Source organism: Nicotiana tomentosiformis, chromosome 1 (assembly GCF_000390325.3).
Source record: "Nicotiana tomentosiformis chromosome 1, ASM39032v3, whole genome shotgun sequence".
In the NCBI taxonomy this organism is placed as follows: domain Eukaryota; kingdom Viridiplantae; phylum Streptophyta; class Magnoliopsida; order Solanales; family Solanaceae; genus Nicotiana; species Nicotiana tomentosiformis.
Window position 1 is genome coordinate 106,145,678 of NC_090812.1, and position 15,083 is coordinate 106,160,760.

The 15,083-nt window shown below is 36.8% G+C and overlaps 1 protein-coding gene across 1 annotated transcript; it reads right to left on the reverse strand.

Annotated features, from left to right (window-relative positions):
• Nucleotides 1-2,667: 2,667 nt before the first annotated feature.
• On the reverse strand, nucleotides 2,668-10,392 carry LOC104101527 (NADH dehydrogenase [ubiquinone] flavoprotein 2, mitochondrial). Its single transcript, XM_009608996.4, has 10 exons — nucleotides 10,196-10,392; nucleotides 10,046-10,078; nucleotides 9,869-9,934; nucleotides 8,399-8,515; nucleotides 8,015-8,092; nucleotides 7,813-7,918; nucleotides 7,655-7,701; nucleotides 3,284-3,361; nucleotides 3,124-3,189; nucleotides 2,668-3,038 (listed from the first exon to the last, which is right to left on the reverse strand). The coding sequence occupies exons 1-10, from the start codon at nucleotides 10,259-10,261 to the stop codon at nucleotides 2,922-2,924; spliced, it is 774 nt and encodes a 257-aa protein (XP_009607291.1). The 5' UTR covers nucleotides 10,262-10,392; the 3' UTR covers nucleotides 2,668-2,921.
• Between the last annotated feature and the right edge of the window lie 4,691 nt (nucleotides 10,393-15,083).

Here is a 15,083-nt window from a genome sequence, read left to right on the forward strand (position 1 = left end):
CCGTGTGATTGAGTGGCCTAGTGGTCAATTGCTTAGTGTTCAATAAAGTGAGATGAAAAATATGAGATATTACGTTTCAAATTTTCGGAGACAAATAATGTTACTACTACCTTTTTCTCTTTGCCTATTAGAGGAATAGTTGAGATGTTCCAAATTAATCTATTCATTTTAATTCTAATTTATTTGATTTAGTTTGAATTGGGATGGAGTTTAAGAAAATAAATAAAAATTTTTGAAACTTGTGATTTAAAATATGTAATAGTATCTTTGTCTTTGACGTTTTTGGCTTTAAATATGTCATAATATTTATGTTAATTGTTTTTAAATTTAAAAATATGTCATTATTTCTAGAACGGACCAAAAATAATAATGTGTCATACACACTAAAACAGATTAGATAATTCTAGTATTATCGTTATCAAAAATAATAGTTTTTTTGTTGTCCCATGACCTAAGATTTATAGTCCAAGATAGATTTTATTTTATTTTATTTTAAAAAGGGTCTTAATTTTGAGTTGTTTTCGATTTTTCAAAGCGTGCGTGGTTGGTTTGTGAAAGTGGTTTGACTTAATTCTCTAATTTCTCCTGAATCATTATTGAGAAGCATCATTGGAGAGAGAATGAAAAAGGTAGCTCTGACGGAAAGCTGTTTCCCATTTTGCTTCTATACTTTATAATATTTTCTTTCCTTATATCATGGAGTAATAATAACTTGGGATAATCCTTTTGGGTTGGTCCTATGATAGTAATTTGACTTGAACTTTCATTATTCTGCTCAAATTTCAACAATCAACTTTTATCAAAGACTTTGAAGGGTTTGGTGGCGGATTAAAACATGTGCTTTGGTAAGCACTAACTGTTGTTGTTGGATAAATAAGACATCTTCACTCTTGACGAGATATCTTGAATTTAAGCTTTAGAAATGGAAAAAATTCTAATTGGCAACACTTAATGAGCTTTAAATCCCCATAAATCTGAGGCTTTAAATTGGACCAAGTAGAAAATAAATAATTAAAAAGCATGTGCTCTGGTGTCTAATTAAGAAATCTTAAAGTTAAAAAGTCGACTTTATAAAGTAAGTGCCAATTTCTGTGTCTGTGTTATCTCTTTTATATAACACTATTAGATGTAGAGCTGGATTTTCTTTTGCAACTTCATCCACATTGTATAATGTATAGTGGGAGTCGCTAATGTCATTCAAGTATTTTATCCAATACATTAACACAACCTTTCTCTTCGTATTGGAAGATACAAAATATTAAAATATACTGATAATACAGGGTACCAAACAGCTGACTATCCAATCAAATTGAGTATCTTATACATGCCTCTAAATGTAGCACCCTCAACAAAAGCGATTCAGCCTCCCTAAAATGACGAGTTTTTATTTCCATATCAATCCAAACTGATAAACAAATTTAAAAGATTGTTTACCATTATTTCAACTTTGATACATAACTTCACTAATTTACATCTCAAACAAATATATTCAACACTTATTGATCTACTTTGTACAAAAAAAACTCAGCACAAGACAAAGTGTCTGTATAGTGTATAGTATTAGATTGTTAAAAGAAAAATTATAGTATGACTTACTGCTTTTTCTGTTTAATACGAATGTAATGTAAAAAACTCTTTTAACTTTAAATTTTCCACTATACGCTTAATGACACCCCTATAGCAAAATTTTCCACTATACCCCTAATGACACACCTATAACAATAGAAACGTTATGATATTTGACATTACAAGTTCTAAGATACTTTAGGTATGTGCCAAAAGTCTTAATTCATTGGGTAAGGTAATGCAAAGACTGATAAGGTCGAGGGCCCAAACGATTGAGAATGGCAATTGGTGTACCAGCATAAACGCAATAACAAGACTCAGAACTCAGAATAGTAGCTTCGTCTCCAATTCCAGTCATTGTGCAACTAAGAAGATAGTAAAATCTTAAATTCTGAATGCCAGTTCTAATTTATTTATTAGAGTAAATTTGGCATTACCCCCTTAATCTTTTAGTGTAGGGAAACAATACCCCCTTCACCTTTTAAATGAGAAAGGGAACCCCCTCTGACCAAAAATCAAACAACAAAATGAATTAATTGTTGCCGGTGCTTGCAAACCCTTGCCGGAATTTACAGAAAGAAAAATTATTGTTGTCAATATGCCGCACGTGCTAAAGAAGTTTTAACTTCCGCATTCCTTTTAACTGCATTATGACTAATTGAAAACTTGCTCATAGCTTATATTATCCAAAGTACAATTTGATGATGCAACTAACATAAGCTTTAAGCGTATGTAAACCACTAATAATTCAACTAATGCATCATACATCTTATACAAGCTTCTCGATTTCCAACTGTTTTGACAAATAAAATTCCTTTAAATTTGTAAAGGAAATAAATAAATCAGTATGCTGCAACTTCGCAAGTAATGGTTTAAACAAAAACCAGTATTCCAGCAATCTCCGGCAACCATTTTTATTCATTTTGCTAATTGACTTAGGGTCAAGGGGGTTCCCTTGCCCATTCAAAAGGTGAAGAGTGTACTGTTTCCCTTATCTAAATGGGTAAGGGTGTAAAGTGAAATTTACTCTATTTATTAAGTAGAACATCTCTTTTTTCCTATCGTAGATGCCTAACAGCAATTCCATTGCTCCTACTCCAATTGGAAAAGCAACTGATTTGTCAATTCATTCTTATTAATTGTACACTAACCAATCTGTATCAAAGCAGCTTTTCGGCAAAATATGACATCCTGACCCAAAACAAGGACCTTCACCAGAAACAAAAATCAACACCTGTAATCATACTAACAGGCAGGAGACAATCTTTAAACTTCGGTGCAGTCAGTAATTTACTGCATATGACCTGGGATGCCTCTCCCCACTGTTTTGCATTATTAAGAACACAACAACAAATTTATTCGGCAGAGCAAGCATCTAAATCCCGGCAAGGAGGAGCCTTAGGTTCACCTAATAATGTAGTATTTCCTCCTTCTGGTCCACAATTTAAACGACCTGGGTTTTGAGTGCCCCGCTGAAACATGAAAAGCATGCCGATCAATAATGCAGTAATATCATTATGCACAATAAAATTAGTATATGCAGCATAGTCATCTTACCTGTGGTTTTTCACCTTTCCTGAACGCCTCAACAATCTCTACAGCCCTCTTTGGAGTCAGATCCTCCTGCAGAAAGAAAGGAGACCAATTGAGCTCGAAATACTTATTACTACAAGACTAAACAACTAGCAATAAAAACAGGATTAAAGTAATAACTCACATAATAATTGTATTTATATCCTTCAGAACCATTGGAATAGTCAGCTACCGTCATCATTGGAGCATTTACACAGCACCCCTACCACAAAAATGAGGTACAATATCGAAATGGTTATATGTCAAATAAGTAATGACTCGAATGGTGTTCAACATTATGGGACAAATATAAGCACCAATCAGTGGTTCCTTGCTGAAGCGCCTCCAATGCATGGAAAGTTAGAAGGATGTCACAGTAGTTTAAACAACACTAATAGCCTTCCCACTCTTCCATCTAGATTAAGAACCACAACAACCCCCTTGTCCCCACACAATCCCCTTTAGTTTACGAAGTTGTCCTTCATAAGTATGTCCCTTACACTATCATTAAATTAAGCTGATATTGGAAATATAAAAGTAGAGTGCCAGTTTTTACCTGTCAATCCAATTATCTTTTCCCCCACTGTTCACAAAATAATAGAAAGTAAAAAAAGATGATTTCACCTCTAAAGACCGAGAACCCGCCTGATCAAGGATGGGATTATCAGAAAGCAATATGGGATAAGTTTGCTTTTAACACGTCTAATGCAAGGAGGGATCCCAGTAATATACCCCTCAAAGCTAAGGGCATATTCTTAAACTTTCATAGAAAGAGGTATATTCTTCAAATCATATGGAGGTCCATTGGGTCTGTTAGACAACAAAGGAAGTCCATGTAATTCAACCCATTATTGGGGTTGGGGTGGAGGGAACTTAAACATTTTTTCCATTAAAAAACAAATTAACAATATCTCAACAAATACTTTATTTTGTTGTTGATCTAAACCAAAGGGGAATTTTAGCTATTTGGCATAGCAACACAGCCCTAAATCTAAAGTCCTGCCTGCTTCCCAATTTGTGAACCCTGAATGTGGTTAAAACACTAGTCATAATTGTTCTAATTAATCGAAATTACAAGATGAAATGGATTGTATAAAGGCAGGCATTCTACTGTAATCTTCAGCTATGGATAATCATAAATGAGAATTCCCAGCAAAGAAATTTGGAATACAGCTGATTTCTTATCTTTAAACAGATGAATCATAAGGAACGCAATCAGATAACAAAAAAAAACTAGAATAAAGGGATAAAATGAGAAAGTAAATTCACATCTTCACTACCACTCTGGCTAAACTCTTGCATTTCAATGCAAGTAAGCAAAGATGAAAAGCAATAGGTTATAAAAGTAGAAGATCAGAACTATAAGTAAGGTACGACTTTGGGTCCTGCAAGTTCTACTAGAATTTTTTCTCACCTTTCCTCAGATAGGTTTATAGGATATGGTCAACGACATAATTTGCTGCCGGAAATAATCATATGCAACTCAAACCAAAATCCACTACACCTCAATCCAAATTAGATGGGGTCAATTATATGAAGCCTCTATATCTATCATTCCGATCTATTCAGGTCCATTTCGTGAACACACCTTCACAGATTATAAGCAAATGAAATAAAAATAAAAAGAACCAAAAAAAAACATTGTCACGTTCAGTAACAAAGATGCTATTCGAAATTACCTTTTTACGGTTGTCACTTGAGTCGCATGTAACAATTTTGGCTGCCAATATTACAAGGACCACCAATGTTAGGGAAATGGTATTAGGACTTAAGAGCTGTACCTTGTAGTTATTGACCATATTGCACATTTTTTAATAGTGTTTCATCCTCTGGTGCCTTTTGCTCTAAATAGCAAGAGGTAAGCCCTAACCGTTCAATCCTCATAGTCAAATAGAGAATAAATCTCCGCAGGATCTGAACAGATAATTGACTCATGCAGTAACGTATTTGGATTTTATTGGCATTTTCCATGTTTTCTTTACCTCTAGTCAAATTGAAGTCAGATGGATAAGCATAACTTGTCACTGAACAGTAAATTCCACCTCACTTCCAGAATCATATCTTACGCCTTTACAAGAATGGTTAGTAGGACCTAAGCTAGTAAGAAATAGGTTTTGAGATACGGGTGTCAGCAAAAGCTAGAAGCAAAGACAAAGTCTTTCATCTTTCCCTCCATGCTTTTTCTTTGGTGTGTAATATATCTTTATAACTGTCACGACTTTTCCACGGTTCCAAGTTAGAAGTTCGTAACCCTTTCAGATACCCAATTCAGGTCTCGGCATGGTCCACCGGATTCAATGCATTGGCCACAATAACGTAACAGTAAGAACTTAATCTAGTCAAATTTAGACCCAAAGCTTTGGTCAAGTGGTAAAAGTGCAGTTTCTGATGTGTGGGTTAAGCGCAAGTCAGGGATTCAAACCTTGCCGCGTACAAAAGCCTGGCATGAGTTTGGGAGTTGGTTATTTGTCAGCACTGAGTTAGGGGCGGGCCCATTATCCACCACCGAATATTTCATGGTTATCAAGGAAATATCTAGTCAGATTAAATCATCACAAACAAAATATAGGAGAATACAGTTTGAGAAAACTGGCTGATTAACAGTAAAGATGAGTTCTCTCATTTTGAATAGTATTTCCCTGTATATCATATCTTTCTCTTCACATGTATCTAAAAACCATTCAACCAAGAAAGGCATCCTCTCAGCAGTCCAAGAATTCAAGTCTTTAGTGGCCCTAATTTAACCAGGACTAACCCATCAAAAGGATTATGAGGGGAAAAAAATTCCTCAACAAGTTGCTCATGTTGCAGGGTTAAAAAAGAATTCATTTACCCCACTTACTGATACCTTCTGTCCCTTTACTTCAGGTACAGGGGGAATCAATTGTGTATCCGTCCAAATAAAGCTTGTGTTGTCCATGTCTCCATGTACACCATTATACACTGGAAGTTCCAATCCATAACCACAGACCTGTGTGGGTTATCATACTAGCCAAAGTTGTTAGGAGGCCAGTTTATGGCTGTCACTGGATATGTTTCTACTTGCCAACCAGACAAGAGTCCAATGTACCCTTGTAGACCAAAACTAATGTGCGTAGTATAGTAACCTAAGGACCATGAACACTGGACGAACGGATGAAGCAGGAAAGCAGGTTTAGGGCACTTTGCAGTTTTATCAAACCTTGGTTTAGCACCACAAACATCAGGACATTACAAGGTCTCACCTCAGTGCAACTTTAGCATGTCAAAACACTTCTGTGGACACTTGAGCTTTGACCAATGAGGTGATGACACACAAGCATGCACATGAACTTGAGCACTAGAGGGAGAAAGTGATAGAAAATAGCTTCTTACAACGTCTTCTATCTTCATGTTTTCTAGAAACCACCCTAGCCAACCCTTCTAGTATAATTGTAGTATACCCGGGAATCTTTTCAAAACTTAGGGTAATTTGAAGATTATTTCATCTTCTTTCTTTAAGTTGAGCCCATGGCATGTGTGTTAGATGAACTAAATCCTGATTGAATCTGGTTTCTCCATAAGCTGGGGCTCACAATAGCAAATAATGCCTTATTTTCTGAACTTAATCATGATCACGGGTTCATCAAGAAAAACAGCATCGAGTTTTGAAACGGGCACTTAGAAAGTCTCCCCGTGGAGAAGGCACAAATACATGGGACTGGTTTGTGATGCGTGTCTACAAGCATGTGATTGACCTTTTCAGTTCTGCAGAAATTGTCAAGCAGATTACTTCAATCACCATGAACCTGGTGTTGAGGTTGGGTCGCCATTGCTTTCGTAGATTCTTCATTGTTTTCATTAGGTTGTTGAATTACTCATTATCTGTTTAAGCAAAATAGTGATTTGGAGCTTCTTTCTTGGCCGTCTAAATTATGGGCTTAAGGTTTTCAGACCAAGTGTATTGGAGGTTTTTATTCCAATTACAGATTTGCTTCTAAACAAGATACTATATGATTTAGGAAAGAGGATTTTTACATTGTTATTTGACAATTGATTGCAAGTATTATTTTTCTAGATGGATGATCACTGACTAATGATATTATTGGATCAAAAAACATCAACATTTATTTCAAAATGTCACAGAAGCAGGTTTGCTTGCTATTAAGAGTATACGAGTGCATATGCATCACAAAACTACAAGATACATTGATCATAAGAACTACTATAGCCAAGGCAGCAAGCTGAGAAAACATCTGCTGTCTAATATATTTGCCTTACAAGCTACTATCAGCCAAAGTGCCTGCCATCGAACATTAAAATAAGCCGACTTCTACTTTCCTTAATTTGGTTACTACCAGTCACAACTCTCAAGCATAGTCATGTGACTTATTGCATAACAGTTAAGCATCACAAATACCAATCTCAAGATCAGATCTTGTGTCTGGAAAGCAAATAAAAGCCAAAATAGTTCACAAAAGCTGTCACGCAGAATATGCTGTCAAGGCACCAAAGAGGACAAGGTCAACATCAATAAGATGTATAAATAATGACTCACCATGCATTCCATCTCACCAACAGAAAATAAGCCATCCTTGGTTACTTCTGCATACACGACGAAGTCATAAACCAGAATAAGAACATTTTACAATAGGATTTGTAGGATTATTAGAAATGTTAACAAAATAATTAGAAAGATCTTCATAAAACACTGACCATTGCGCTTTACTCCCAGGTGTTTCAGTATAGTTTCTTCGATACCTCTTGAACCACGGATCATACAAGGTGTTGTGCCACAAACCAAAAGGTGGTATTTGCCGACCTAAAAGGACAAGAAACTGAGTAAGCTATTTTAAGTAAAGGTGATTTTATATTTCCTGCACTTGCACAAGCCAAAAGGTCAAGAAAATCTACTCACTTTTGTCCTGTTGAACATCGTATAGAAGGTTGCAACCTCATATACACGAATTGGGGCGACTTCAATAACCTTAGCCACCTTAAACATTTAGAAGACTGGATTAGATACTTTTGAATGCCTGTTTAGCCAAAGAAGGAAGAATTTAGAAAAAATAACCCCTGATTAAGTTAAGGTAAATTTACATCGTGCTAATTTTGAGGGTAACACAAGGAAAATCAAGTTCAGGGAGTAATATGAATATCAAGTTAATAAACATATGACAAATAACTCAAATATTGTTGTGGCAAGAACTAAAGCTGAACTGGTTTTAGCAATCAAATGCTGATTAATTGTAAAGAAATAAGGCAAAAAGTGCAAGTATCAATCTGAACAGTGTCAACATACTGCATTCATCGCTGAAACAGGAAGCCACCCTCCATTTTGCTGCTGTGCAAGATCCAGCAAAGGAATCACTGCAGATTGCTTATAGTTGGATGGATAGAAAGACAGAATCTCCTTCACCTGTGCATTGCATGGGCGGATTAAGTAGGACTCAAGATAGAGGATAAGCAAATTTAAAAAAGAATTACCAATTATAAAGACGCATACGAGTCAATTTAAGTACGCTACTGCGGAAATTTTCTGATATTGAAGCTAATCAACATTCAAAAAACATTTCAAAAATCTCCATTCTAGTTACCTCTATGATGCATGAAGTTTCGTATTATACGTTTTCTTTTCGTTTGGTAAATTCTAAAAGTTAAATTTATGACCTCTGATTAAGAATGCATATTTCTGACTTTTGCAATTTCGATGTCAATGCATCAGTGGTGCTACTGAATAGCAGGAGTACAATAGGCCCATAGCAACAAACAGGGAACTGTGATATATCTTGAAGACCATTAATCACCTACAAGCATTCATGCTATTTTCCTTTTATTTGTCATTACCGCTTTTCATTTTTTTTTCCTTCTAGCTTTTTCTTTTGGTTGGGTATGGGGGACAGCCTTTGACCACTAAGATTCTTTTAAGAAACTAACTTTTCTCCGATCCATTTCCAAATGAGAAATTAAGTTTCAAATGCTCAATTAGACAATCTTCTCATACGGATGCAACTTGGATCCATGTTGTAAGGTAGAACATTTCAAAGCACTGTTATTCATTTCGCAGCCAACCTCAAAAAATTGGGTCGTCTAAATTCATATCTTTACGCAAATTTTCAACCAAGTTCAGATATTCAAATGCTGGACAGGTACCTAAATAGCTTACATGGATAATAGTACATACATATTTTACAATAGAATACATTTTCATTAAAGCATGCACAGAAAGCACACTACCCTCCCCAGACCCCATATCCCACTTGTGGGATTATACCTTCAAGGTAGGGGTAAAATATGCGTACACACAACTCTCCCCAGAATACACTTGTGGGATTATACTAGGTTTTTTGTTGTTGTTGTTGCATGCACAGAAAGCAAATTCTAATTAAAAAAGTTTGAAACCAGAGGCGGATCCAAATTTGAACTTTATGGGTTTTGAATTCTAGGACAATGACCTTTAGTGCTAGTAACTAGGTTCTGAATTTAGTTTATGTACGTATTTAGTGGATTGCTTAACACATACAGGGTTCGGGCAAAGCTACTCAGCCGAACCCATATCTTAAAGCCTACATCCCCCTGTTTGAAATCTATAGTAAAGGAGATGTCATAAGTCATCCTCCACCATAACACATTGAACATTTCCAATTAACAATAGCTCTCAAATTTCACACACTGTAAGAAACAGAGAACACTAATAGCAAAGATACAAACTTTTGACATATAAGAGAACGGAGCAACGCAAATTTTGAACAATGTTACAAGCAATGCTAACCTTTTCCTTGTTTGCATCGTTAAACTCCCAGGGAAGGTCCGGATTGTTGTCCGGTGAATCAATGTGCTGCGTACAATCAAAAATCAAAACAAGCAAAAAACATAAACACGCTATCGAATGCTCAAATTTCGAATCTGAACTAAGAACTCCGAGAATACAAATTAGATAAGAACTCACATAGTTGAGTGCAGTAGAAAAAGATCGCGATGCCTGAAAATCACGGAAGTAAGAAGAGATTTTGATTAAAAGTAAGTAAACACTAATCCGAAAGCAAATACAGAATTTCTAATTTTGAAATGAAAATATGGTATAAAATGGGGATTAGACCTGAGGAGTTCGACGGAAGGCAGTACGGATCTCGTTCAGGCGTTGGGCAGCGAGGCGACCGAACATTTTTAGTCTCCGGCAAATGTCCGAGCAGACGGTGGTCGGAGAAAATGGAGATTTTGGTGCGAGGAAATGGAGAAATCGGAAGTCTCACTTTGAAGGTTTGGCGTGCCTCACACACGTCCCTTGTTCGCGTGTCCTCATAAAGGCAAGAACTGGATTTGGGCTCTCATCTGGGCCATAGATACGTTTGGGCTTATTATTACGAAATTGTCACGACACCGAATTCCCACCTTAAAATGTCGTGATGACACCTAATCTCTAAAACTAAATAAGTCTAACATGCTTTGAGAAATAGCAGAAATAATAACTTAAACATCAAATTAAAACTATTAACTACCATAACATAACCCAAACGGTACAACTGTCAAAACTCCACAAAACATGGTGGAACAGAGTCATAAGCTTTTCAAGAATGTACTAATAGTCTCGAAATATAATATTGTTTCGGGAAAAGAAATAAACAGTAGAACATCTAAAAGTAGAAGGTGACTTCGAGGTCTGCGAACGTCGAGTAGGTGTACCTTGAAGTCTCCAAGAGTAGCTAATCAATCATTGGCGTCCATTACAGGCAGATGTACCTGGATCTGCACAAAAATACACAGAAATATAGTATGAGTACACCACAATGGTACTCAGTAAGTATCAAGCCTAACCTCGGTGGAATATTGACGAGGTCGGGTCAAGACACCTATTAGGACAAGATAAACGGAACAAAATATAATAAAGACAAATAACGGAAAGCAGAGAAACGAATAATAACAAAGCAGTTTAATAACGTAGGCTAATGACATAATTTAAGACAAAAAGGCAACAATAAGCGAACACATAATGAGAACCACAAGTAATCAAATACGAACAAAAGCAGGTAAGACAAGGAAGAAAACAACAAGAACTGTTCAAACACTAAACCTTTTCAATATGGAATGTACAACAAGAATCGCACTCGAGGTACCGTCTCGTATTCACATTTCACAATTTCAATCATAATATTTTCTTATATCACCGCGTGAGCCTTACATTTAGTTTTGAAAATTATTTTTCCAGAAATAGCTACACGCGTTTTAGCCCCTTTATCTCACCGCGTGGCTTCAAGTAATTCTCTTACTAGCAACACGTGTATCAAGCACGCCTTATCTCACCGTATGCGAATCAACCTCTATTCTTATACCACCACATGTGTATCAATAATACAATACAATAACAGCTCTCACCACAAGTGCCCATTTACCACAACTTGCCAAAAATAACAATACCAATATTTCCATAACAAATAGCCCATGACTCAACCACAATGTTTACGGAAATCTCAATAATGACATAATGAATGAGAAATACTCAACAAGGAAAGATATCTCAAAAATCAACAACTTCAACCTCAATATGATGATAGCTTTCACTACTTCATCGCCAATAACCCGACAAGAAGATAATTCCCACGAAATAACAATTTCAAATAAGAGAAATGCAACAATAAAGAGGTAACAAGACGATAAGGAATGCAACAACTTCAACTAAAGCATATGAGAGCGAATATATCAAGTAAGAGATAGAACAAGTGCTAACAACGTCAAATAAAGCATGTAAGAGTAGATTAACACATGTAAGAATAGAGTAACAATGAAAGATATAACATGATGTGACAATTTAATTAAAGACATGAAAAAGGGTCTAATAACTTAAATCGGTCAAATACCACATATAGACCGTGTACACACTCATCACCTCGCGTACACGTCTTCCACATAACACAAATAGCACAATCAATCTCAAATCCTAAGGGTAGTTTCTCCCCCACATAGCTAGGTAAGATACTTACCTCAATTAGGCCAATTAGCCCTCGAAAATAGCTTTTTCCCTAGAATTCGCCTCCACACAGCTCAAATCTAACAAAAAATGACTTAATAGCATCAAATAATGTAAGGAAAACCAACAATAGATAAAACTATGATCTTTGCACATTTTTCAAAAAGTTAACAAAAGTTAATCTCGGGCCGTCTGGTCAAAACCAGAGTCCAAGGGTAGATTGGGACTACCCATAATCGTGTGAGTCCATATATGCAATTAGTTTTCAAATCTGAGTCCAAATCGACTCTCCAAACTCAAATCTTCATTTTTCAAAACTTTGACAAAAATCCCAATTTTCCTATTTGTTTCTCATAAATTTGATGTTAAATCTAAGATATAATCATGAAATATAGTATGATATTGATTATAATCACTTACCGAATGTTTGTAGATGAAAATCACCTCTCCAAATCCCCTTCTACGGAGTCTAGGGTTCTAGGATATGAAAAATGAGACCTAAATCCTAACTTTTCTAACTTTTGTTCAGTTGCATATGTTGCAATTGCGGCACTGGGTTCGTAATTGTGAAGAATTCCTCGCAAAATCGGCTACTGATAGCCTAAGGGATAAGTCGCAAATGCAACAATGGGTTCGCAAATGCGAACCCTGTTCCCATCGCAAAGGCGATCCTACCCTAACCAGGTAGTACTTCGCAAATTGAGAACAAGGTATCGTAATTGCGATACCTAAGCCTTCCTTTCCATGCTCGCAATTATGAGGCTGGTGCTTGCAATTGCGACATCAGAGCACCAGCACACCAGGAAATCCTATTTCAGTCCAAACAATGTCGAAACGCACCCGAAACTCATCCGAGCCCTCGGGACTCCAAACCAGACATCCACACAGGTCTAAAAATATCATATGAACTCACTCGCATGATCAAAACACAAAAATAACATCCAAAATTATGAATCAGAGATAAAACGCATGAATTTCTAAGAAAAATTCAAGAACCTCTAGAATTGCAACCAAGCATCTGAATCCTATCAAACCAACTCCAATTGACACCAAAATTTGCAGACAAATTCTAAATAGCATAACGTACCTATTCCAAGTCCCAAATCTAAAATTCCAAACCCGATAGCCAAAAGTCAACCTACAGTCAAACTTCTAAATCTCAAATTACCAATATTCGGCAAAACAACAGAAATTAACCTACAGACCTCCGAATTCGATTCCAGGTATACGCCCAAGTCCAAAATCATGATACAAACCTATCTGAGCCATCACAATACCATTCCTGGGTCATTTTCACAAAAGTTAAATATTGGTCAACATTTTTAACTTAGGCTTCTAAGCCAAGAACCAAAGGGTCCAAATCAACCCAAAATCTTTCCGGAATGAAACTAACCAACCCTCAAGTTATAAAACCAAAAATTCACATGTGTGAAGTATCAAAGGGGGAAACGGGACACAAATACATAAAATGACCAATCAGGCCGTTACATTCTCCCCCTCTCAAAACAAACGTTCGTCCTCGAACGTGCATAGAGACATACCTGAAGTGATGAAAAGGTGAGGATAACGAATATGCATGTCGTTCTTGATCTCCCAGGTCACCTCCTCGATCGGATGACCCCTCCACTGAACCTTTACTGAAGCAATGTTCGTTGATCTCAAACTCTGGACCTGTCTGTCCAAGATAGCCAACAGCTCCTCAACATAAGTCAAATCCTTGTCCAACTGGACTGAACTGAAATATAATACATGGGATAGATCACCATAATTCTTCCAGAGCATAGAAATATAGAACACTGGGTAGACCGCCTATAGGCTGGGTAGCAGCACAAGCTTGTAGGTCATTTGTAATGATTCGTCCGATCGTTTTGAGTATTTTAGACCTGATCCCCTAATTTATGCTCCCTCTATGTTATATTGTGGTTACGTGACTTTACGGGGTGTTTGGTTTTGGTTTCGGGAGATTTTCAGAGTGATATGGGACACATAGTCCCTAAGTTGGAAGTTTAAGTCGTAGGAGTTGACCGCAAGTTGACTTATGTGAAGACGACTCCGGAATAGAGTTTTGATGGTTACAATAGCTCCGTAGAGTGATTTCGATCTTAGGAGCGTGTTAATATGTTGATTTGGAGGTCCGTAGGTCGTTTCGGCGTAAATTAGCGAAAGTTGAAAAATTGGAAGATTTTTGGAAAGTTTGATCGGGAGTGAACTTTTGATGTCGGGGTCGGATTTCGATATCAAAAGTTGGAATAAGTCTGTAATGTCAATTATGACTTGTGTGCAAAATTTGGGGTTAATCGGAGTTGTTTTGGTATGAATCGACGTTGGTTTCAGAATTAAGAACTTTTCTTAGGCTTGAATTGATGATGATTCGTGATTCTAGTGTTGTTTGATGTGATTTGACGCTTCAAGTGTGTTCGTATGATATTTTTAGGACTTGTTGGTATGCTTGGTTGAGGTTCCGGTGGCCTCGGGTGTGATTCGGGCCATGTTCGGCACATTTCAGAACTTTGAAGAATTGCTGAAGCTGCTAAATTTGCTGATGTCTGGTTTCCTTCCTCGTAAACTATTGCATTCGTGAAGGGTACCTGGGAGGCAGGTGAGATTTGTTCTTCACGTTCGCAAAGAAGGCTACGCATTCGCGAAGAAGAGAGACAGACTGGGGGGACCTCACACGTTGGTCTACGCGTTGGCGAGAAGGGAATCGCGATCACGAAGATGGAGGACCTCGGTCACCGCGTTTGCTAGTAGAACCTCGCGTTAGTGTAAGAGGAAAAATTGGGCAGTAACATTGATGCTTCGCAAACGCGAGGCAATTTTCGCGTTCGCGAAGAAGGAGACTTAAGTTCAAAATCGATGGTTTATTTCATATTTCACAATTTGGACTTAGAGAGCTCGGTTTGAGGCGAAATTTCGAGGGATTTTGAGAGGGATTGTTGTCTCAACTCGATTTTGATTAATTCCACTAATTTATCATTGATTTTATAATGTAATTAGGGATTTGGGTTGGAAATTTTGGGGG

Bases quoted from the DNA above. Each gene is read 5' to 3' on its own strand.
- LOC104101527 (XM_009608996.4), bottom strand. From the start codon at position 10,261: ATGTTCGGTCGCCTCGCTGCCCAACGCCTGAACGAGATCCGTACTGCC. The intron at 7,702-7,812 runs GTCAGTGTTTTA...TCGTGTATGCAG, and splicing joins CCTGGGAGTAAAGCGCAATG to AAGTAACCAAGGATGGCTTA. The intron at 3,362-7,654 runs GTGAGTCATTAT...TTTTTGTGGTAG, and splicing joins TTGGTGAGATGGAATGCATG to GGGTGCTGTGTAAATGCTCC.